Raw genomic sequence first — 25,240 nt, forward strand, 5'->3', positions numbered from 1 at the left:
TACATTTAATGGTACTTTACTATATAAATGCCTGATTATTCATTTAGGGCTGTATATTTTCCCAAATTCTTTTATATGTGTAATTTCATTTAAATATTAAATTGTTGGAAGCTTAAGTAGCTTTATTATCATTGTTCAATATTAATATCCATTGTTTTAAATATGTTGTTTTGGAAAGCATATTTTGCTTACTTACTTTTCCTCAAAACTTCCTGTTCATTATTACTCTTCCCAAAAGAACAAAGATCTCCACAGCTCACACCAAACATCATATACCATATTTGTTTTTGTGGGTATTCTATAATTATTTTGCAAGCTCCTAGGCAGGCACATTTGCCTGCACTACCTTGGTTTCAGCAATGACAAATACCTAAAATGACAGCAGCAATGACTGTAAAAAAGGGTAGTTAATTGGAAAACAGAGTTCAGATCCTAACTCTGTTCAGCGACCATGTAACCCAGGCAAGCCGCTGCACCTCCCTGAGCCTCATCCTGGAAGTAGAGATGTTGGGCAGACACACAGGGAGGGGTGGTGCACATGAGTGTAACAGGCTGGGTAGGACGCTCAAGAGCGAGGTGGGGACCCTGCAGCAATGCAGAGGACATGCTCGGTCTAAGGAAGGCAGCTGCAATCTCACTGCTACTCAGAAATGTAGGCTTACAGTTGGCCGCTCTTCTCATTTCTCAAAAGAAACTGGGTTTTTGTGGGAATTTCATTTTCCTTAATTTGGCAATAATTCAAACTAAAACAAATCTCCTTTTTTTTTTTCCTTGAGACAGAGTCTCACTCTGTCGCCCAGGCTGGAGTGCAATGACACGATCTCAGCTCACTGCAACCTCTGTCTTCTGGATTCAAGCAATTCTCCTGCCTCAGCCTCCCGAGTATCTGGCATTACAGGCACCCACCACCACGCCCGGCTAATTTTTGTATTTTTAGTAGAGACAGGGTTTCGCCATGTTGGCCAGGCTGGTGTTGAATTCCTGACCTCAGGTGATCCACCTGCCTCGGCCTCCCAGAGTGCTGGGATTACAGGCATGAGCCAACAGATCTCTTCTTCAAAACAGTTCTTCCAGCCAGACTGGGTTTGTGGGCCAGCAGTGTGTAACCTCTGGGCAGGACATCCTGCCCTTCACAGGATGAAGGTGCTCCGGCCCATGCCTGTGCTATACCAGCGTGTGCCCTGGGACATTGCAGATGGCTCCCCCAGCCTCCACGGGCCTGCACTCAGTCTCTTCACTAGAGAACTCGAAATCTCAGAACCCAACTCTCTGTCATGTCATTGAGCCAGATACATGAGTCTGCTTTTCTGTCTCCATTGATTTGTCTTTTCTTACACATTTTGCATAAATGAAATTATGTAATATGTGGTCCTCTATGACTGGCATCTTTCACTTGGCATAATGTTTTCAAGGTTTCCTCATGTTGTTGCATATATCAGCGCTTTACTCTTTTTATTACTGAATAATACTCCATTTTATGAATTATTTGTCCATTCGTCAATTGGTGGATGTTTGAGTTGTTTCCACTTTCTGGCTACTATGAATAATGCTACTGCAAATACTCATATACAAGCTTGTGTGCTGACATGTTTTCATTTTTCTTGGATATATATGTGGGAGTGGAATTGGTGTATCATATTGCTTTGAGGACACACCAGTTTTCTGAAGTAGCTGCACCATTTTATCGAATACATTCCCATCAGCAGTGTATGAGGGCTTCAGTTGCTTTACCTCCTCTCCAACAAGTTTTATTTTCCTGATTTTCTATGATAACTATCCCAGTAGCTGTGAAAGTGGTATCTCACTGTAGTTTTGATTTGCATTTTCCTTATGACTAAGGATATTAAGCATCTTTTTATATGCGTATTGGCCATTCATGTCTTCTTTGGAGACCTCTCCAGATTCTTTGCTCATTTTTAAATTGGGTTATTTGCCTTTTTATTGCTAAGTTATAAGAGTTCTTTATATAATCTGGATACACGTCTCGATGAGCCTCATTTTTGTCCCCCAAATTTAATGATATTCAAAATATTCTACTTACTAAGATAGGACACTTCTAATATGTGCGAAAAACAGTATAAATAACAAAGTTTTTAAAAAAAGAAAGATGCCCATTTGATTTTATCAAATTTTGACCTTACGATACTAAGTAAATCTGATATTTCTTTTTTTCTGTAATCATACTATATTTTAGCTAAAATAATTGATAAATGTACCTGTCAAGTCTCAAATAATATTCTAATTAATTTTTGTATTTTAATTTTGTCTTAACCATGCCAGTGGCTTCCTCATAGCTTCCAAAGATAAAAGGTAAATTTTAGATTGAAAAATACTGTCAAAATGGGTGGATTTGCCTCTAGGGAGGAGAATGCTGGATCACACGAGGGCAGGAGAAAGAGAATTACTTTCTGCTATCTATTACACTTATATGCATGTAGCATCATTTAAAAAAAATAAATTTTGGAGCCTGGGCACTGTGGCTCACACCTGTAATCCCAGCACTTTGGGAGGCTGGGGGGGGTGGATCACCTGAGGTCAGGAGTTCAAGACCAGCCTGGCCAACATGGCAAAACCCTGTCTCTACTAAAATATGAAAATTATCCAGGCGGGGTGGCAAGCACCTGTAATCTCAGCTACTCGGGAGGCTGAGAAAGGAGAATCGCTTGAACCCAGGAGGCAGAGATTGCAGTGAACCGAGATCACGCCATTGCACTCCAGCTTGGGTGACGAGAGTGAAACTTTCTCAAAAAATTAATTAATTAATTTTGGGGCCAGACACGGTGGCTCATGCCTATAATCCCAGCACTTTGGGAGGCCGAGGCGGGTGGATCATTTGAGGCCAGGAATTCGAGACCAGCCTGGCCAACAGTAAAACTCGGTCTCTACTAAAAATAAAAAAATTAGCCAGGCATGGTGGCAGGTGCCTATAATCCCAGCTGCTCAGGAGTCTGAGGCAGTAGAATCACTTGAACCTGGGAGGCAGAGGGTACAGTGAGCCAAGATCGTGCCATTGCACTCCAGCCTGGGCAACAGAGGGAGACTCCGTCTCAAAATAAATAAATAATAAAACATAAATTTTTGGCAAAATTTAAATGTGGACTATTGTATTAGTCCGTTTTCACACTGCTGATAAAGACATACCCAAGACTGGGAAGAAAAATAGGTTTTATGGACTCATAGTTCTGTGTGGCTGGGGAGGCCTCACAATCATGGCGGAAGGCTAAAGGCACTTCTCACATGGCAGTGGCAAGGGAGAAAGCAAGAGAAGCAAAAGCAGAAACCCCTTATAAAACATCATATCTCATGAGACTTATTCACTACCATGAGAACAACATGGGGGAAACTGCCCCCATGATTTAATTATCTCCCACCAGGTCCCTCCCCCAACACATGGGGATTATGAGAGTACAATTCAAGAGGAGATTTAGATGGGAGGGACACAGACCCAAACCATATCAACTATAGATTAGATCATGGTATTATATCATTTTACATTTCCTGATTTTGATAATTGTACTGTATTATATAAAAGAATGTCCTTGTTTTTAGGAAATTCACACTGATGGGCTTACGGGTAAAGGAATGACTTGTATGCAATTTAGTCTCCCCAAATGGTTCAGGAAAAAATGCTTATGGGTATTTATAAATAAATAATGACAAAGCAAATATGGTCAAATGATAGGAAGGGTACCTTAGACTTTTCAGCATTCCTTCCCTTTTTCTGTGAGGTTAAAGTTATTTCAAAATTAAACTTTAAAAAAATAAAAATTTAAAAAGAAAAAGCACTTCCAGAATATTCTTTTATATATAAGAGCTTCCAGAATATTATTTTATATATTTCAAATACATATTAATATTATATATATTGTATTATATATTATATATTAATATCTATAATTAGTATTATATTGATACATATTAATATACATATTATAGATATAACATATACATATTAATATATTAATTATAGGTAATATTAATATATAATATATAATACAATATTATATTATAATATGTATTTGATATATATTAATACATTTGATACACTTAATATTAGGAAGAAAATAAAAATCATAAATAAAAACTCAAGAATGAAAAAACTTAGTTTTTTTGCGGGGGGGCTTTTTTTTTTTTTGAGATGGAGTCACCCAGTCTGGAGTGCAGTGGCACAATCTTGACTCACTGCAACCTCTGCCTCCCGGATTCAAGTGCTTCTCCTGCCTCAGCCTCCCGAGTAGCTGGGATTGCAGGCGTGTGCCACCACTCCCAGCTAATATTTTGCATTTTTAGTAGTGATGAGGTTTCACCATATTGGCCAGGCCACTCTCGAACTCCTGACCTCAGATGATCTGCCCACCTTGGCCTCCCAAAGTGCTGGGATTAGAGGTATGAGCCACTGCACCCAGCCTCTTTATGACTTTTGTGATCAGGAAAAATACAAGTGAACCTTACCTCTTAAGATCCACACAATTTGCTGCATGTGGTGGCTCATGCTTGTAGTCCCAGCATTTTGGGAGGCCGAGGTGGGCGAATCACGAGGTCAGGAGTGTGAGAGCAGCCTGGCCAACATGGTGAAACCCCATCTCTACTAAAAATACAAAAATTAGCCACGCGTGGTGGTGCACGCCTGTGATCCCAGCTACTTAGGAGCCTGAGGAAAGAGAATCACTGGAACCCAGAAGTGGAGACTGCAGTATTGCAGTGAGCTGAGATCATGCCACTGCACTCCAGCTTGGGTGACAGAGCAAGACTCAGTCTCAAAAAAACAAAGAAAAAGAAAAAAAGGACCAGTTACTTCAACAGTTTCAACAGTTAACACTGGTTATATCACAACAAACAAGGGTGGTTTCTCCTCGGTTGGCTCTACGTGCATTCCTTTGGCTTTTGGTATTGTCGTAGTTACTAAGGGTGCGCTCCAGCTGTCCTCGCAGAGGACATAGCACAATGCTCTGTGTTTATGTGGTTCATTGTTACTCCAAGTGTGGTCCTTGAACCATCAGCGTGAGCATCACCTGGGAGCTTGTCAGAAATGCAAATCCATGGGCTCTATGCCAGATTCTGGCTCAGAAGCTTTGTGAGAGGGATCCAAGAAATTGCATTCTAACCAGCCCTCCAGGGGATTCTGAGGCACATGTAAGTTTGAGAACCACTGATGTAATTGAAAAAGAAAAAAAAAAAAAGAGGAAAAAAAAGATAAATCATCAGTGCTAATGATGCCCAAGGTTATCTTTTGTAAACTAGTATAGTATAAATACTGTAAATTGAAGCAGCAAGAACCAGTCATTCGAAGTCAAAGATAACTAATGAGCCCCTAGATTCACATCCTCCCAGCACTCACAAGGCATAGGGCCCACAAATCCCCTCTCCAAAATGCAGTGAGGTATCTCGTGTGCTGCTAGAGAAAGAAAACGCACTTCTAGTAAAACCGAATACTTTTTTTTTTTTTTTTTTTTTTTTTTGAGACAGAGTCTCACTCTGTCACCAGGCTGAGACTGAGTGCAGTGGTGTGATCTCAGCTCACTGCAACCTCCGCCTCCTGAGTTCCAGCGATTCTTCTGCCTCAGCCTCCTGAGTAGCTGGGACTATAGGTGCGCGCCACCACACCCAGTTAATTTTTGTATTTTTAGTAGAGACAGGGTTTCACCATGTTGGCCAGGATGGTCTTGATCTCTTGACCTCATGATCTGCCTGCCTCAGCCTCCCAAAGTGCTGGGATTACAGGCATGAGCCACTGCGCGTGGCCTAAAACCGAATTCTTTAAACTCAAGTGACCATGTCTCCAGGTATAACCATATATCCTTCAAATTCTCAAAAGTTTTCATCCCCAAAAGCTGCCCTCTTTAGCCACAACTTTGGAGGTGTCTTTAGATTTTGTTCTGGGGCCCTCGTGCTCATCATTCATCTTTATTTTTCCAGCAAAGGGTTACCTTCCAGTTCAACATTTACCTTGGAAGAGGGGACCATCTACTTGACCACTGAACCCAACACTCTGGAAGTGCAGGATGACAATGCTTCTGTGCTTGATGTCTATTTAGTAAGTAATTTTTTAGTTTCCTCTCCTCCCCTTCTGGTTTATAAATGGATCCAGGCCATGGCTTACACAAGAACAAGTTCAATAAAACCAGGCATGCTTGGGTTTTAAAAGGAATGATGGCGCCCTGTCACTTCTGCAAATGGTGCTTCTTTTCACAAGCAATGTTTTCCTACAGTTTGTTACACAAAAGAACATCTAGTCAATACGAAATCACCATGTATAACAAGAGAACGAATCCTCTAATGTCAAGGCAAAGTAGGGCTCCTTAGTGTTATTCCCAGCCAGGTAATGTTTTCCTTTGACTCAGTCACTCTCCCTGATGTTTGAATCTTCTGCGTTTTGGCGTTGCTCCCTTGGTAAGTTAGTAGGCCACGAGGCGCAGAACTCATGGGAAGAACCCAAATTCAGCACTGGAGAATCTTGGCTGATTCTCTCCTTGTCACCAATCAGCTTTTGATTTGGGCAGGAACCTTTCTGACTGCCTAAGGAGGGAAATAATGCCTGCCCTGCCTACCTTACAAGGCTGCTCTGAGGATCATGAGTGACCCATTAGTGCCTGACAGATAACCTGTATCAGCTTAATCGAACTGTTAGATGCCTAGAAAGATACCCTGATGGGCTACAGTGTAAAAGAGTATTTTCTGTGCCAAGTGCATCTCACATATATGCTACATCTTTGTGCACCTGCACAAATTTTTTTTTTTTTTTTTTTTTTTTTGAGACGGAGGCTGGAGGGCAATGGTGCAATCTCGGCTCACCACAACCTCCGCCTCCCAGGTTCAAGTGATTCTCCTGCCTCAGCCTCCCTAGTAGCTGGGATTACAGGCATGTGCCACCACGCCCAGCTAATTTTGTATTTTTAGTAGAGACGGGGTTTCTCCATGTTGGTCAGGCTGGTCTCGAACTCCCGACCTCAGGTAATCTGCCCACCTCGGCCTCCCAAAGTGCTGGGATTGCAGGCATGAGCCACCGCACCCGGCCTACCTGCACAAAATTACATACAACAGGGTAAGTGTTCTTTTGGAATTTTCTGGGGTTTTCTAAGTTTTGCTAAACATGAGCCAATATTCTGTGTCACTCCTGGTGTACAAGTGCAACTTCAGGAATCAGCACTGAGTGGTGCATGTCTCACAGCAGCTCCTCAAGCCTCTTTGAGCCTGCATTTTATGCTTTTCCATATCCCTGACCTAGCACTGTAGTTCCTCACAAGTGCTCTGCAGGGCGTCAGTCACATAAGATGCTACTCCCAGCTCTTCTGGAGTAGTATCCAAAGTCCTGGCCAGGCGTGGTGGCTCATGCCTCTAATCCCAGCACTTTGGGAAGCTGAGGCAGGCAAATCACTTGAGGTCAAGAGTTCGAGACCAGCCTGACCAAGATGGTGAAACCCCGTCTCTACTAAAAGTAGGAAAATTAGGCGGGCATGGTGGTGCATGTCTGTAGTCCCAGCTACTTAGGAGGCTGAGGCAGGAGAATCACTTGAACCTGGGAGGTAGAGGTTGCAATGAGCCGAGATCATGCTACTGCATTCCCACCTGGGCAACAGAGTGAGAGCCTGTCTCAAAAAAAAAAAAAGTCCTCCAGGCCCTTCGTGGTCTAGTCTTCCCTGCCTCTACAACCTGCCCCCTCCCTGGGTCTCCCTCTTCCTTGCTGACGCTATTCTAGCCACACTGGCCTCCTTGGTGTTCCTCCCACAGACCAAGCACACCTCTGCCTCGGGACTTTTACATTTGCCATTCCTGTCTGTGTATTCTTTTCCACCCATCCCATGCTCCCTCACTTCTTTCAGGTCTCAGCCCATGTACCCCTTTTTCAGATAGGCTTTTCTTGAAGCCCCGCTCCCACCACCACCACATAAACAGCAGGTCCCCCACCAACCATTGTAAAAATATTTTTTATCTGAATATCCTTGTTTTTGCATGAACAGATTTTTTTGCACTGAGCAATGCTCCTCCCTACCATTGCCCCCACTTTAAAAAAAATAAGGTTGTAGCGGATCACAAAATCCTTACAGAAAAGTTGGTCCACCCCAACCAAGAAAATAGGGAATTAAATAGAGAAAAAAATATATTTTTGGTCCCATGTTGGATTCATCTGGAACCAAAAATCAGGAAAGCTTTTCAGAAAGAAGCTAAGTAAAATCTCATCTTCATGAGCTAAGGATTCATGCCACTTTTATGTGTCTTTACAAAACCTAGATTTTCACCAGTCATGGAGGTGCAGTATTCCTGAGTGAGCCAAAACTCAAATTCAGCTCCATATGTGGTCCTGCCTAAACTTGAACCCAGGAGCATCCTGTTGTTGTTACTGACCATAAATATAAGTCTCACCTCCACCTCATTGGAATCATGTGTCTTACAAGAGTGAGAGAAGGATGCAGAAAGGAAGGAATGAGGGGGTTTTATTGAGAATATTTTTTGTAAAATTCTTTCACTGTTTTTTCCTGATTTTCTTTTTTTTTCTTTTCTTTTCTTTTATTTATTATTTTTTTTTTTTGGAGACAGAATTTCCCTCTTGTCGCCCAAGCTGGAGTGCAATGGCACGATCTCGGCTCACTGCAACCTCCACCTCCCAGGGTCAAACAATTCTCCTACCTCAGCCTCCCAAGTAGCTGGGATTACAGGCACCTGCCACCACGCCCAGCTAATTTTTGTATTTTTAGTAGAGACGGGGTTTCGCCATGTTGGTCGGGCTGATCTCGAACTCCTGACTTCAGGTGATCCGCCTGCCTCGGCCTCCCAAAGTGCTGAGATTACAGGCATGAGCCACTGTGCCCAGCCTCCTGATTATTTTTTAATGTTCTAGTATAGCAGTTCTCAGACCTTTTGATCTCAGGTCCCCTTTAAACTCTTAAAAATTATTGAGAATTCTGAAGAGTGTTTTGGTATCTAGGTTGTATTTATCAATTATGTTGTGTTTTCAAAACTAAAACAGAATGTTTTTGTTTTTTGAGACAAGGTCTTGCTCTGTTGCTTGGGCTGGAGTGCAGTGGTGTGATCTCGGCTCACTGCAATGTCTGTTTCCCAGGTTCAAATGATTCTTGTGCTTACAACCTTCTGAGTGGCTAGAACTACAGGTGCATGCCACCATACCTGGCTAATTTTTGTGTTTTTTTGTAGTGACGGGGTTTTACCATGTTGCCCAGGCTGGTCTCAAACTCTTGGACTCAGGCAGTCTGCCCATCTTGGCCTCCCAAAGTGCTGGGATTACAGGAGTGAGCCACTGCACCTAGCCAAAATTGTTTATTCATTAATTTAAAATAGTAATCTATTATATGTTAAATAATGTTTTCATGAATATTATATTTTCCAAAACAAAAATAGATTTTGTGAAGAGGGTAGCATTCTTTTATATTTCTGCAAATCCCTAATGTCTGGCTTAATGGAAGAAAAAAGATTCTCACATCTGTTTCTGTATCCATCTTCTTGATATATATAACACATCGTTTCATTTCTAGAAAGCTCCATTGTACATCCATGAAAGGGAATGAGAATAAAAAGGCAAATAACATCTTGGTATTATCAGGAAAATAGTTTGACCTCATGGACCCCCAGAAATGATCCCTACAGAGTTTTTCTCATATTTTAACTTAGTCTCTTCACCTGTTGCAAAACCAGATGATACATATATTAATTAGAGAGAAATAGGTACCTGGTCTCTGCCTCTCATTAATCATTGACCTTGAATTCAGTCACCCTCTTTGGGCCTCAGTTTTCTTATCTATAAAATGAATTATTAAATCAGATTCATTCTAAATTACAAAGAGCTATAGAAATAAGATTTTCCAAGGTGGGAAGATTGCTTGAGGCCAGGAGTTCAAGACCAGCCCAGGCAACACAGTAATACCTCATCTCTACAAAAATTTAAAAAAAAAAAAAAATAGCCAGGCTTGTTGGTGCATACCTGTAGTCCCAGCTACTTGTGAGGCTGAGGCTGGAGGATCCCTTGGGCCCAGGAATCTGAGGTTGCAGTGAGCCATGATCTCACCACTGCACCCCAGCCTAGGCAATGGAGTGAGACATTGTCTCTAAAAAAATAGAAAGAACAGAAAAGAGGGAGGAAAGGAGAGAGAGAGAAAGAAAAAAGAAAAGAAAGAAAGAAGAAAAGAAAAGAAAGATTTCCAAAGTAGCTACTGTTGTTTCTCCAAATTTTGCTGTTTAATCACCTCCTATACCATAAACTTTCATATTTTTTAAACTTAAATTTTATGGCAGTACATCTAGAAAGTCCTGCACCATTAACTTGTAATTCCAGAATGTGTTTTCATGCTGGAAATTTTTATTTTTTGTTTTGCGTGCTCTTCCAGATCAGAAAGGGTACAGCTCATTGCCTTCCCTTCAGTATTTTCATTTGCATCTGCATTATGAAAAAGCAAATGGAGGCCGGGCACAGTGGCTCATGCCCGTAATCCCAGCACTTTGGGAGGCCTGGGAGGCCGAGGCGGGCAGATCACCTGAGGTCGAGACCAGCCTGACCAACAAGGAGAAACCCCATCTTTACTAAAAGTACAAAATTAGCCAGACGTGGTGGTGCATTCCTGTAATCCCAGCTACTCAGGAGGCTGAGGCAGGAGAATGGCTTGAACCCAGGAGGCAGAGGTTGCGGTGAGCCAAGATGGCGCCATTACACTCCAACCTGGGCAACAAGAACAAAGTTCCATCTCAAAAAAAAAAAAAAAAAGAAAATGGAAAAGAAACACACAAGAAAGGAAAACCAATCTTGCCTTTGCATTGTCTCTTTTTTCCTTTTGACATAATTTGAATGCTCTGAATCACAGCCATCTTTATCTAAAGGGCAGTTGGAAGCTTCTCTGGTGACCTCCTATTCAGTGTTGTCACCAAACATGGTCAGGTTTCTCTTGTAATGCTTCTTCTCCTTTAAGATAGCATTTCTCTATTAGTAGTTGTAGCCTAATCCTCTAGTGCTTTTATTTATACAGTAATAGATAAGCCATTCACCTTTGTGTAAAAATACATAGGCTTAAACCCAAATGATGTATGCCCACCAGATAACATATGAAATATCCTTTTGACGATCCATCCACACATTATGTGTGTGTGCATTAGGCCAGCTCTCCTGCTTTTTCCTGTGACTCAACATGAAATTAAAAAGGATTGGTGAGCTGAGAAGGCAGCTAATGGTTCCATCATCCTTAGTGAGACATTTAGTTCCAATTTTATGTACCTAGTTATTCTGCACGGCTTTTTAAAGGCCATTCACCTTCACACTGTAGAGTTCCAAGCTATTTGACTCATTTTCAAATATTCCAATCAAGGGAGGTGTTTCCTAAGATGACTTTATCCAGTGACCAAAGAAGTGTTTTTCATTGAATTTTGAGTTGATGACACACATTGGGGTATTTAAAAGAATACACAGAGATGAGCAGGCTGTATTGATTTAAAATGGGCAATCATGCAGTCTTCATAATAGAGCCAGATTCTACTTTGTAAATAGTCCCAGATATTCTAAGGCACCGGATGCTGTCACAGTGGCTGTTATTTCCGTTTCTAAGGCGGCTTCTTTGCCTGATGTAGAATGCAATTTGGTTTTCATGGAAAGAGGAACAACCAACAAAAAGGCATTTCTGCTGAAAAGTGTATTGGGAGAGAATATCCTTTTATGACTAGCTAGGAATGGCTGGGTAAGTGGGAGATAATGGGATTGCTTCTTTAATAATATAGAAGTTTGAAAGATGGCTGCCACAAAACAGTGACTTCCTTGCTTCTACGATTCAGACCCAAGGTTATGCCCTTACACTTTCCATATTAACATCCTCTCAATAACACGTACTTTCATCCAGTTTTGCTTCTCTACAAAATGGCTGTTTGAAATACAAAAATAGCTGTGAGCGAAGGAGAAGAAACAGTTAAGCCGTGTTTTAGCCATGCCAGTATTGGAGATTAGCGCTCTGATGGGCAGCTATTGGACAGCTTGATTATTTAATGTGTTTTCAGGGTAGTTAATAATACTCTTTGATCATGGGAAGAAGGGTGGCAGAGAAGTGAAAATGATTGAATTAACAGCTTATCATACTATTATGTATGGAAAAAGCGTGAGAAAGAGAAGAAAAACACTTTAAATTAGGTCACAGGGGTCTTAGAAAATTCAGTGGAACTTTTTTGGCAAAAGAAACTGCGTTTCTGGATTTGAATCCCTCAGCATTGAGGTTAATGACTTATATCGAGTCTCTTTAATCATTCCTTGTTGGAGCCAGTATCGGCTGCTGCAAGGGGTGTTTTTCTGAAACAGTGGCATTTCTTATTGCTTCTCAGGAGAGAGCTCCATCCCCTACCAACCAAAGATGCTGTTCGGGTTTTTGGTAGATTTTAGTGAGAACAGAGTAGGAAGGAAAAAGGACTAACTGCGTTTGGTGTAGAAGGCATTTGATCAGAAGCCCCTTTGCTTCTGCCACGTGATCACGTTGTTGAGAAATGAAGAGATTTGGGAAAGGATAAATTAGGGCCCTTGTTTATTTCCAGAAATGCTTGGCCCCTAAGTTATTGACAAATAATATTTCTAAGACATGTGGAAGAGCTGAGTAAATGGACCTCCCATTGCCCGAGGCTCACAGCATCTTCAAGTTATTCCCATTCTTGAAATAAAAGTGACGCAAGCTTCAAATTAATGAGGCAACCTGTCAGGCTAGATTAGGAGGTCACCCATAGGATTTTTTAAAAAAACAAACAGCATTAAACTGCTGTTTAAGGATTAGAGGAGGGAATTCGAGTTGGAGTTATAAAGGCATACTGGCTTTCCAGTTAAATTAGGCTCAGAGTTAGCAATTGAATGACAGTTTGCAGGACTGTGGTAGCTTTTTTTTTTTTTTTTCTGTTAGGTCCTAGCTTTACAGTGAATCTTGACTTGCAGGGTAGCTTGATTTCTACTTTCTTTTTTCTTTTTTTTTTCTTTTTATTTCAGACAGGATACCTCTGTCACCCAGGGGGAAGTGCAGTGGTGCAATCTTGGCTCACTGCAACCTCTGCCTTCCAGATTCAAGTGACTCTCCTGCCTCAGGCTCCCAAGTAGCTGGGACTACAGACTCACACCACCGCACCCGGCTAATTTTTATATTTTTTTGTACAGATGAGGTTTCCCCATGTTGGCCAGGCTGACCTCAAATTCAACCTCAAGTGATCCGCCCACCTCAGCCTCCCAAATTGGGATTACAGGCATGAGCCACTGCACCTGGCCGATTTCCACTTTCTTTTTTTTTTTTTTTGAGACAGAGTCTCGCTCTGTTGCCCAGGTTGGAGTGCAGTGGCTTGATCTCGGCTCACTGCAAGCTCCGCCTCCTGGGTTTACGCCATTCTCCTGCCTCAGCCTCCCGAGTAGCTGGGACTACAGGCACCCGCCACCTTGCCCGGCTAGTTTTTGTTTTTGTATTTTTTAGTACAGACGGGGTTTCACCGTGTTAGCCAGGATGGTCTCGATCTCCTGACCTCGTGATCCGCCCATCTCGGCCTCCCAAAGTGCTGGAATTACAGGCTTGAGCCACCGCGCCTGGCCGAATTCCACTTTCTTAAAAGCTAGTTCTGCTCTTCAATTTGCCTGGGTCTCATATTATACATCCAGGCGCAAGTTGCCCCTCATTTTTCATTCTTTGCCCCCTAAGACTGGCCTCTCTTCCCTTATCCCTCTAGACTCTTCCGATTGCTTCTCTTTGTGGTTTCTATTTTTGTCTTCCTTGTCAGAGAAAGCCAGTGTTTGCCGGTCTCTGGAGACTTTCCAACTCTTGGGAATAGTGTTTGAGGAAGAACAGCCTCTAATGGTGTGAACTTGGGGTCTGCGAGGCCCTGAGCCTGCAGGAAACAAACAGCAGACTTAGAACCAGATTAGAACAAACAAGAACTTTTGGGAAAACAAGTTTAGATCGCACCCATGGACCTAGTAAACAGGACTGTCCTCATTCACACCACTTCCCTCCTGGGCTCTGAGGGGGAATGGGAAAATGCTTAAGGACTGTTCGTTTTATAAAAAATAAAGCCCCCCAAGTGTGAAGAAGGGCATGAGTAGGAGTAGGCAGCTGAGGGCCTGGCTTCCCGTTGGTCTGCTTCTGCCTATGCTGGTTTCCAAGGGCTGCTATCACAAATGACCACAGACAGAAATGGATTGTCTCACAGTTCTAGAGGCCAGATGTCTGAAATCAAGGTGTCAGTAGTGCCACAGCTCCTCTGAAGGCTCCAGGGGAGGATCCTTCCCTCCCTCTTTCAGCCTCTGGTGGCTCCACCTGTCCCTTGGTCCTTTGATCTGTGTCACTCTGTCTCTGCCACCATGTTCACATGGCCTTCTCCCCTGTGACGCTCTGTGCCTCTGTGTGGCCTCTCTTCTTATAAGGATGTCAGTCATTGGATTTAGGGTTCACTGTAATCCAGTATGACCTCATCTTAACTCATTACATCTGCAAAGACCCTATTTCCAAATAAGGTTACAGTCTGAGGGCTCCAAGTGGATAAGAATATTGGGGGGACACAATTCAGCCCACCCCTCTACCTTACCAAGGGACCTGTGAATTAACTGCTCCTTACCATACATAGCCTCATTTTCCTGTTCACTTCTCTCCTCCCTGGCTAAGTCACTGTGAGGTTGGGTAGATGTTTCCAAATTAGTTTGTATTCCTCACAAAGAGGTATCAGGTAAATGACTCTATGAACAGAGTCAATCACCTGTTGGAGACTGAGGCATTGCTCTTTTTTAAAGCTCTACACACATCCAGGGCTGAGATCCCCTGAACTTGTTGACAGGGTCCTTCAGCTCTGAGCATCCTGGAATTCTTGTATGCTAATGTAAGGGGGAACCGTGTGACTCCCCTAGCAAGATAGCTGGCCCGTTACACGTGCGTCTAATGTAGAAGCAAAGCCTAGGAAGCTCCTACACCCTCAAGTTTATGAACTGGGCCTGCTTTGCGGTTGAGTTCCTGCTTTCAGCAAGCCCTCTACTGCCACCTACTGGTAATCAAGGCGGGGAAGGAGTGATGGAGCCCCCTGAGTTGAAACGGAATGAAGAGCAAGTGTGAATAGACTTCGTACTCCATGTACTTTATTGTAGCCTCGCAGTGTTGTACGTGGAAGCTCAGCAGAGGGGGTATGTCCTTCAGACGTCAAAGGCAGCTCACTCTGACAGGCCCAGCTCCACCACCTTTGAAGCTGGACTGGAGGCTACAATTACAATGTGGCACAAAAATGAAGGTGCTACCTTCCCTCAGGTCCAAGTGTGCCCCCCTCATCCATCAAAGCCAGTTCTGCTTGAGCCTTTTTGAAAGGGCCCCTTGGCAAATTGGCGATTCAACCCAGAAAGTGCTTCTTTCTACTGCTTAGGCAGCAATTTTTAATGAAGTATCAACACATCTGGGGTGGAGGAAGCCTTTCTTCGCCTTCAGACTTCCACAGGTCCTCGCCTACAGCCACGGAACTCCCAGGTGATTGTGGCTGTTGAAGTAACTTCAGTAGAGAATAGAATTAAATATAATAAAATACAAATATGTGGGGTTGTTTTAAAGACTTTCTAAATCCCAGTGATTTCTATTTTTTTAGTTTTCTAGGGCTGCTGTAACAAAGTACCCCAGATTTGGTGGCTTGAACAGAAATTTCTTTCCTCATCATTCTGGAGGTCCGAAGTTCAAGATCAAGGTGTTGGTAGGGTGGGTTCCTTCTGAGAGCCGTGTGGCAAGGATCTGTTCTAGCCTCTCTCGCTGGTTTGTAGGTGGCCTTCCTCTCCCTACGTCTTCACGTCACATCTTCCCCCGTACGTGTCTGTATCCAAAATTCCCCTTTGCATAAGGACATCAGCCATATTGAATTAGGGCCCAACCTGTGGCCTCGTTTTAATATGATTACCTCCATAAAGACCCTGCCTCCAAATAAGGTCACATTCTGTGGTGATGATAGTTAGGACTTATAACATAGAAATTTTAGGGGAACACAGTTTAGCCCATAACAGCTACTTGGGTGATTTTGTAAAGAAAAATGCAACCAAGGAAAGTGCTGAGATGGAAAAGGCTTGATGGGGGCACAACTTTTTCTTTTTTTTTTTCTTTTTGAGATGGAATTTTCCTCTGTCACTCAGGCTGGAGTGCAGTGGTGCAATTCCGGCTCACTGCAATCTCCACCTCCCAGGTTAAAGTGATTCTCATGCCTCAGTCTCCTGAGTAGCTGGGAATTAGAGGGTACACCACCACACCTGGCTAATTTTTATTTTTTATGATTTTGTAGCAACAGGGTTTCACCATGTGGGCCAGGCTGGTCTCGAACTCCTGACCTCAGGTGATCCACCTGCCTCAGCCTCCCAAAGTGCTGGGATTACAAGTGTGAGCCACCGCACGCAGCCTGGGTGTGCAGCTTCTAATTTCCACCCTCTGGGTCTTGGTAGAGGGCCTCTGGTGCATTCCTGCCTGTGAGTGAGAGAGAAGCCAGTGGCGTTGTCCTCAGGCAGTGCTCCTTTTCAAATGAAACCAGTACCATATTCCTCCCCCTACATTTTCCAAATGTGGCCAAAGCAGGGGTCAGAGTGGATCCTGTTGCAGCTACAGATCTATGTGATGTATTAGATGATAAGGTGTGTTAGTCTATTTTCACACTGCTATAAAGAACTACCCAAGACTGGGTAATTAATAAAGGAAAGTGGTTTAATTAACTCATAGTTCCACATGACATGGCTGGGGAGGCCTTAGGAAACTTAAACAGTCATGGCAGAAGGTGAAGGGGAAGCCAGGCACATCTTACATAGTGGCAGGAGAGAGAGAGAAGTGGCAATCACCAGACATTTATCAAACAACCAGATCTCGTGAGAACTCTGACATGAGAACAGCAAGGGGGAGTCTGCCCCCGTGAATCAATCACCTCCCACCAGACCACTCCCCCACCACATGGGGATTACAATTTGACATGAGATTTGGGTAGGGACACAGAGCCAAACCATATCATGAGGTAACCACTCAGATTTACGATTAGCTGGAGTCACTCAAGTGCTGAAAAGTCCACTGCAGAACTGTCCACCAGTATAAATCACTGATGCTCTTGGGCTTCTCTTGGGTCCTTAGAAAACAAATTAATCAGGCAGGGAACTGTGTTAAAATATTACCACACTAACAGTTTTGAAATGAGAGGCCAAATTTTAAATCCATCCCAGGAGACGGCAGAGATGAGCATCCGCTGCTTCTTGGGCCTGCTCTCATCTTAAGGGTCACCTACTTGCTGCTTGGTGTGGGATGGTTTAATGGGGCATCTGGAGGCTGGCAGGAGGCCTGGCACTCCATGTGCTGCCAACACCCCAGAATTCACCCAACAGTCTACCAGATCAGGCACAAAATAGCTGTCTTCATCCCAATTGTACACATCCTTCAAGGATGGCGAAAGTCCTGCCTTCTGCCTCAAGGCTTCTCGGTTGAAGCCTTGTAGTCCCTGGTCCTTGGAAGAGAGTAACTTCACCTCTAATGCTGAGTCCAAATGTTTTTTAAGTACAAAGGTAGGAAATTTGGCCCTGAGCGTGCCTAAGTTTCCTTTCAGCAATGCAGTTCCATAGCAGTGTGATTTTCTTCTGTTCACACTGCTACGTCCTGATTCTGCAGCACTAGCATGTGTATTTGTTTCCATGCCTAACAAAATGGTGAGCTTTTGGGTCCCTGCTGCTACTGGAATCCAATACAATGAGAAGTCCCCCACTACACATTACATCCCCAAATGATTGTGCCTTGTGAAGTAACTCCCAATACAGGATAGATATGAATATAATAAAATATAGAGCTTTATTTGAGAGAGAGAGAGAGAGAGAGAGAGAGAAACTGACTCTGGACTTCCCAGAACCCAAAGGTGATACCTTGTGTTTAAAATTCAGGGGTCTCAACCAGGCATGGTGGCTAATGCCTGTAATCCCAGCACTTTGGGAGGCCGAAGCAGGCCCATCACTTAAGGCCAGGAGTTCAAGACCAGCCTGGACAACATGGTGAAACCCCATTTCTACTAAAAATGCAAAAATTAGCTGGGCATGGAGGCACATACCTGTAATCCCAGCTGCTTAGGAGGCTGAGGCACGAGAATCACTTGAACACAGGAGGTGGAGGTTGCAGTGAGCCAAGATCATGCTGTTGTTCTCCAGCCTGGGTAACAAAGGGAAACTCTGTCTCAAAAAATAATAAAATAAAATTCAGGGATTTCTTTTTTTTCTTTTTTTTTTTCTCTTGAGATGGAGTCGCACTCTGTCGCCCAGGCTGGAGTGCAGTGGCGCGATCTCGGCTCACTGCAAGCTCCACCTCCTGGGTTCACACCATTCTCCTGCCTCAGCCTCCCGAGTAGCTGGGACTACAGGCGCCCGCCACCACACCTGGCTAATTTTTTGTATTTTTAGTAGAGACGGGGTTTCACCATGTTAGCCAGGATGGTCTCCATCTCCTGACCTCATGATCCGCCCACCTGAAATCGGGTGAACCCAGAGATGAAGGGGACCCCAGAACCAAGGAGATGATGTTGGGGTGAGGTATCCTGAGCCTTAGTATGGATTTGTGGTGATGCCGTGAGTTTAGACTAATGTGGGCAGAGGAAGCAGGACAAGTTGATGTGATCTCATGGCAACCGAAGGAACATCAGCCAAAAGAATCAGGACAATAGAAATAGGAAACAGAGCAGACCTGGAAAAAAAGAGAATTCAGAATTGATGACTGAAACAGGAGCTGTGTATAGGAAAAAGAAATACAGGACTAAGCCTACAATGGCCGAGAGAAAAGCTGATGCTTTCATCAAAGATATTTGGGCAAAGAATTTCAACTTGAAACCAAAATGAGGATTTCCTGGACACCAGAGAAAGCTCTTGCTTTATTAAGGCCTTGGGACTGAAACCTGAGGTAATTAGAGTTAAAAAAAAAAAAAAAAAGGGATATCACCCCAAGGGTTGACCGCTCAGGGATCATAGAGACCTCACGGGACTTGTCAGTGCTGTTCATCTTGGCCAACCTAACTGTGGTGAAGTTCCGCCTCTCTCAGCACTGCCCTAAAACTCCCTCACGCCACATCCCAGATGTTCAGAAATTCTAAATATGTTTGTAAGCCAGTCGGTTGATGGGGGCAAGGGTGTCAAGGGAAGGCTTGAGAAAAGGCAAGCAGGAGTGGAGGGAATGAGTCTAGGAAAAGTTTCTTGGAAAAGAAACTCCTCACCTTCTCATGCCTTTCCTGTGGCTCTGAAAAGTAAAGCAAGGCCATCCGAGTTGGGAGGCCCACCTGGGAGTATTTCCTGCCTGGGCTCCCCTCCAGGGGATCTGACTTCCCAGTGCAGTCAGTCCCCTAGAAAGAAAGGGCTTCTGGGTTAATTAGTGGACAGATTGCTTTTGATTTGCTGTTTTCCCTTATTGCTCTATATTAGTGTTCAATTATTTAATTTTAAATAACTTTTTTAAATAAATGTTTAAAAGTATTTAATTTTAATATTAAAAAGCTCTGTAATCTCTGACCCCTTGTGTATGTACTATTGTGTAGTCTCAATCATAGAATGAAGCATTTTATTTTAGGTAGAAATAAAAATACACCTTTCTCTCTCTTACACCCTAACATATGTGTGGATGAAAAACACTGGCATTTAGGTTGAAATACTCTACTTCTACTTTTTTATGTCAACTATTACCACACTTTTTACTGTCAGGTATCAGAATTTTAAATAGTTCATGAATTCTCAGAGTATCTCAGTGCATAGGCAGAAATGCTGCACCTTGTGGGCAAGTGTGTGTGTGTGTGTGTGTGTGTGTGTGTGTGTGTTACAGAAGTTCAGCTGGGGACAGAGCTGAAATGTCACTCCAGGATCTGTAGTCTCTGAGAGCTGGTTGAGCTCCTCTGCTAAAGCACCAGCCCTTATTTCAGTTTCTACAGCCATTCGGTCAGGATGGGTCTGAATCTCGGTTGACCTTGAGGAGAAGCTGCTCATCTTTTGGGCAGTAATGCCCTGAAGAGTCCGTCTGCGTGCTGGGGAGCGGAAGGGACTTCTGCGTGTACCACACTTCGAAGAATGAGCTCAAGCTATGAGTTTCCTTCCAGGGTAGAGAACTGATGTTTGTGTCTCTGCAGTGAAAGCTAATATAGGACTCCTGAGTTATGAATTTGAAGGAAGGAGAATTATAGCATATTTATGCTAAGGAAGGAATAACATGGTTTCTGCATACTTCTCACTGTGGCCATGTTTACAAGCAAGAAGACACTGTGCTTTCAGATCCCACAGATACCTCTCCATCTCATTTTAATAGGGTTATAAATTAATGCAAAACAGACACTTTCATGTGTCCAGATCATGCCATCCAAGAATTATATTACAACATGGCTGGAGAGTTGGCAGTGCTCACCCAATTTTGACATTCTTGTGCCCTGAGGGTGACAGTGAGTGTTTACAGGAGCTTATAGAAACTTCTATGACATCTTTAGTTTAAAAAAAAACCAAAAAACTAAACTAAACTTACTGTGTGAATGCAAAGGACATTTTATGACCAAAGCTGGAAATCATTCTTTATTTTTAATACTGAAGAGAATATCTGTTATTATTATAAGACCCTGTGTGTTTTTTCATTAAACTATAAATTTAACCAATTTTATGAGAGAGATCAAAGTATTAAGTACCTTTCAGATCGTTCTCACTGCATAAGTCACCAACTGTTTACAGTATTCTGAGTTATTCAGTGGTATAAATTTACAATTTTTTTTTTTTGATATAGAGTTTTGCTCTTGTTGCCCAGGCTGGAGTTCAGTGGTGCAATCTCAGCTCACCACAACCTCCGCCTCTCAGGTTCAAGCAATACCCCTCCCAAGTAGCAGGGATTACAGGCATGCGCCACCACACCCGGCTAATTTTGTATTTTTAGTAGAGACAGGGTTTCTCCACGTTGTTCAGGCTGGTCTCGAACTCCTGACCTCAGGTGATCCGCCCCTCCTCGGCCTCCCAAAGTGCTGGGACTACAGGCATGAGCCACCGCACCTGGCCTTTACAATTTTTAATAGAATCTTGTAGTTGAAACAGAACTTCATAGTCATCTGGCCCAACCTACCCACAAGTGCCCAAGTCCTCTCTACTGACCACCACAAGTGCCTTCTGAGTGCTGGTTGAGGATAAACAGTTTCTGCCTCAGCTCTCCTGGGGCTGATCCCTAAGTGACTGCAACTGCTCCTCCTTTAGTGACCACTCCTTTCTTTTCTCTTTTCTCTTTTTTCTTTTTTTTTTTTTTCTTTAGAGACAGGGTCTCTCTCCATCACCCAGGCTGGAATGCAGTGGTGTGATCATAGCTCACGGTAGCCTCAAACTCCTGGGCTTAAGCAATCCTCCCACCTCAGTCTCCTGAGCATCTGGGACCACAGGCACATGCCGCCACACCCAGCTAATTTTTCTATTATATTTTATTTTATTTTTTATTTTTGTAGAGACAGGGTCTCACTATGTTGCCAAGGCTGCTCTTGAACACCTGAGCTCAAGCGATCCTCCCGCCTCAACCCCTCGAAGTGCTGGGATTATAGACGTGGCCCGTCATGCCCAGCCCACTCGTTTTTTAACTCCGGTTAGAAAGCACTTCCAGCTTGAGAAAAAACTGGCTTCCATGCATTTGTCCTGGTTCTGGCTTCTGGGATCATTCTCAACCACCGAGTCTCAGCAGATGGCATGCTGGGCCCATGTATCTAGGGAGGGCTTGTGTCATGTACACATGTCATGTACTGGGGGAGGACGTAAATTTCAGGATCCTTAATGAAGAAACAGTGGAGGGGGTGCGCCTCTACAACTCTACACCCTTCACACAGTCTGAGATTCTACTCACCTCCTGACCCCAGGGTCACAGCGTCTGTGCCACTATTGCTGGTGACAGTGTCACATCTTTCAGCAATACTGGGACTAAACTAATACCTAAGACTTTCTTCCCCGAGGCTAGCCTTCAGAGACTCAAAGACAGCTATTATGCCCTGTCTCTACCTCTCCTGTTTTCCAGACCAAAAAGCCCAGGCCTTTAGCCATTCCCCTGGGGTCCTGGCTCCGGGGCCCTTCACTGGTGGATCTCCTCAGGCATCACTCAGGTTACTCACTGTCCCTCTCAGAGTCTGGCAGTGGAAGTGAGACACAGAACTCCAGTGTGATCTATAGAATGAGGAAAGCAAAACTCTCACCTCTTTTCATTTTTGTTTTGCTTTTTTTTTTTAAGAAAGCAGGACTTCTAAATCTCATCAGTAGGACCTCATCATTTTATGTGGGTTATTTTCTGTGTCACTGGTTTTGTGAGTAAAGACCTGCACCACACATCAAAGTCATCAGACTGAGGCTGAATGAAATCCACCAGTCCACCTTAAAGACAGCTGTCCTGGGAATGTGGGCAACGTCCCACTTGCCCACTGCTGTAGCTTATAGCACTTTACGCTCACCTCTTCCTAAAGATCATTTTTGAGTAACAGCGTGACCGTGCTGTGCATCAAGGCAAGCAAACCTTTCTAGCTTAGGTGAATCAGAGGGAGCGGCCAAAGTATAAAACAAAATAGTAAGTTCATAAAAATTGCAGTGCACAATAGTCTCAGATAAAATATTAACTGGGAAACAGAATTCCCTGTATGTGACATGTGCTCTTTCCTAATCATTTTCAGAGTTATTTCAAACTTTTTACTCAAGTTTTTTCAGCCTCCAATTAAAGGTGCTGAGCTGCACCAGTCTCTGTGACCCCCAGCTCCAACCTTCTTCACTACAATTTTGGGGGTACTAGCACATGCCAGGTACAGTACTCAATTGTAAATATATGATTTGTGTATATCGTGTGTGTGTGTGTGTGTGTAAAACACTGCATTTTCCCCATGGAAAAATTTATCCCTCACCACCACCCTATAAAGTAGAGTTTGTTACCTCCATTTTACAGATGAAGCAACAAGGTTCCAAGAAGATGTTGCATAATATTCTATATATGAAATAAGTAGGAAATCGGGCCGGGCGTGGTGCTCACGCCTATAATCCCAGCACTTTGGGAGGCCGAGGTGGGCAGATCACAAGGTCAGGAGTTCGAGACCATCCTGGCTAACACAGTGAAACCCTGTCTCTTCTAAAAATACAAAAAATTAGCTGGGTGTGGTGGCAGGCACCTATAATCCCAGCTACTCAGGAGGCTGAGGCAGGAGAATCTCATGTACCTGGGAGGTAGAGGTTGCAGTGAGCCAAGATCGTACCACTGCATTCCAGCCTGGGGAACAGAGTGAGACTCCGTCTCAAAAAAAAAAAAAAAAAAAAAAATTAGGAAATCAGATGATTTGACCCAATGTGTCTGTCTCTAAAGGCTGAATATAATATTGCTTTCCCCACATATATCATAGTGCTACTGTCACAGGTTGAGTTAGCTGGCTGTGATTTTAAATAGCTACCATTTAAATATTTGCTGAACATATTGTTAGCGCCTAGCCACAGGGATATTGTTTGGAAAAAAACATTTACAAGTTCAAGGCCACGTTCAAGTTGTTCTTTTTGGCTTCAGGTCTAATATACCACAGCACATCCCCTAATCTCTGCACACTTGGAGGGCAGGAGTGTGTCTTAGTCAGTGTTGCTTCCTTTCAAGTCCCAAGCACAGCGCTGTGATGTAGTCGGGACTCAATTTTGATAAACATTGGTGTAATTAACAGGTTTCAGGTCCACCAAAGAAGCATATGCTATGCTGATCACTGCAGAAGAATCCCAAACATCATGCACCCCATTTTCCAGACACAAGTGATTGGGAGAAATAACGAACTTATGTTACAACTCATGGGGAGAGGATACAAATTGATGCCAAAATCTAGTCTCACACCTGCTTTCTTTTTTGCTCCCCCCAGTAAGTGAAAATGGTGACCACCTTAAGCACATGGATGAGACGTGAGCACAGTTGTGGCAGAGAAGTTTCTCCGCACCAGAATTATCCACAGCAACTTGGCTGAACCCCACTACACACAGAGAAATCATCAACCTGACTTAAGAGTTTTCGAGATGTCAACTTCAGGCTGATCAGCAGATGGGATGTGAAAAATACTACCCTATTCTATCATTTGCTGTTGCTTGCTGAACTGTGAAGAACTGCATGAACTATATTTAAGCTGCTTTCTATACCATTGCCAATCACCTTTTTGAACTTGGAAGTGCTATTTTCCTATGGACTTTTGCATTATTTCACTGTGCATGCATCCAGTGATTATACATAAGCAACATATGTAATCTGCTTATATATTTTTAAAAATCCATCCATGCAAATGGTAAATAAAGTATACATTCTTTTGCAAAATTATAGCTCATGTCATTGAAAGTTTAAATTGGTTTCATTTAAAGATCAATATACTAGGTCTGCCTCTACTTTATAGAAAACTAGCTTCTATAAAGATTTTTTCACTGTTTACTAGTGAAATGAGAAAAGCAAAGCTATTTATAAAAGGCCTTATGTCGTGTACATACATCGTCTTTGAAATATTTGTGATCTGGTTTATTGCTTGTAAAAGAGAAATTATATAATTTATTTAGTAAATACTACTGTAAACTATAGTTTTGTGAGAGAAATAAAATATTTTGTTCTCAATTGTGGTGGTACATGATTCCAGTGATTTATGGTCTTTACATTTCTTTTATTAAAAATAACCCAAATACTCCTCATTTGAGATATTCAGAAATCCTAAATAAACTGAATTTTATATGGAAAAAATTTCAATAGCAGCTTCTGCTGAACTCATCCAAGAGACTTTCCCAAATGTCCTGGGATATTAGTCAGCTCTCACTATGTCATGCTATGGTAACAAACAATCCCAAAGTCATAGAAGCTTTCACCAACAGTTTTACTTCTCCCTCACATGTAGGGACCAGCTGCAGCTCTGCTCCAACAGTCTTCTTCATTCTGGAGTCCAGAGCAGCCCCTGTGTGAGACAGGCAACTTTCATGGCAGTAGAAAAAGAGCAATGGTGGAACCAATGAGAGCTCACAAAGCTTCTGCCTCAGTGCAGCTGACAGCATTTCTACTCGCATTCCATCTGCCAAAAGTGAGCGACATTGACAGGTCTGGAGTCAAAGGTGTGGGACGTATACTTATCACACGGGAATAGACTCAGCAATGAATATTTTAATCAATTAATGCAGTTTACACCACCTAGTAAGTGTCCCTAGCAACAGAGACATAAGAGGCTGAGAGAAAAATCATTAGAAAGCAAAATGATCAAGGCTGCAGAAAGATATTCCTGATGAGTAAGATGCTCACTGTTAAATACTTCAAGTTAA

The 25,240-nt window shown here is 43.0% G+C and overlaps 1 protein-coding gene across 7 annotated transcripts in view; it reads left to right on the top strand.

Annotated features, from left to right (window-relative positions):
- The window catches only part of PIP5K1B (phosphatidylinositol-4-phosphate 5-kinase type 1 beta), a 306,204-nt gene extending 281,653 nt beyond the window's left edge, over nt 1-24,551 (top strand). For 5 of the 7 annotated variants that reach the window (XM_050761235.1, XM_050761234.1, XM_050761238.1 and 2 more), the window contains 2 exons: nt 5,917-6,034; nt 23,821-24,551. In XM_050761235.1, coding sequence (XP_050617192.1) covers nt 5,917-6,034; nt 23,821-23,823 — 121 coding nt within the window. In that variant the 3' untranslated portion in view covers nt 23,824-24,551. The remainder of the gene's footprint in view (nt 1-5,916; nt 6,035-23,820) is intronic. The other 2 variants (XM_050761241.1, XM_050761239.1) reach the window with 1 other exon arrangement.
- The last annotated feature ends 689 nt before the right edge of the window (nt 24,552-25,240 follow it).

This window comes from Macaca thibetana, chromosome 15, assembly GCF_024542745.1.
Source record: "Macaca thibetana thibetana isolate TM-01 chromosome 15, ASM2454274v1, whole genome shotgun sequence".
Taxonomy (NCBI): domain Eukaryota; kingdom Metazoa; phylum Chordata; class Mammalia; order Primates; family Cercopithecidae; genus Macaca; species Macaca thibetana.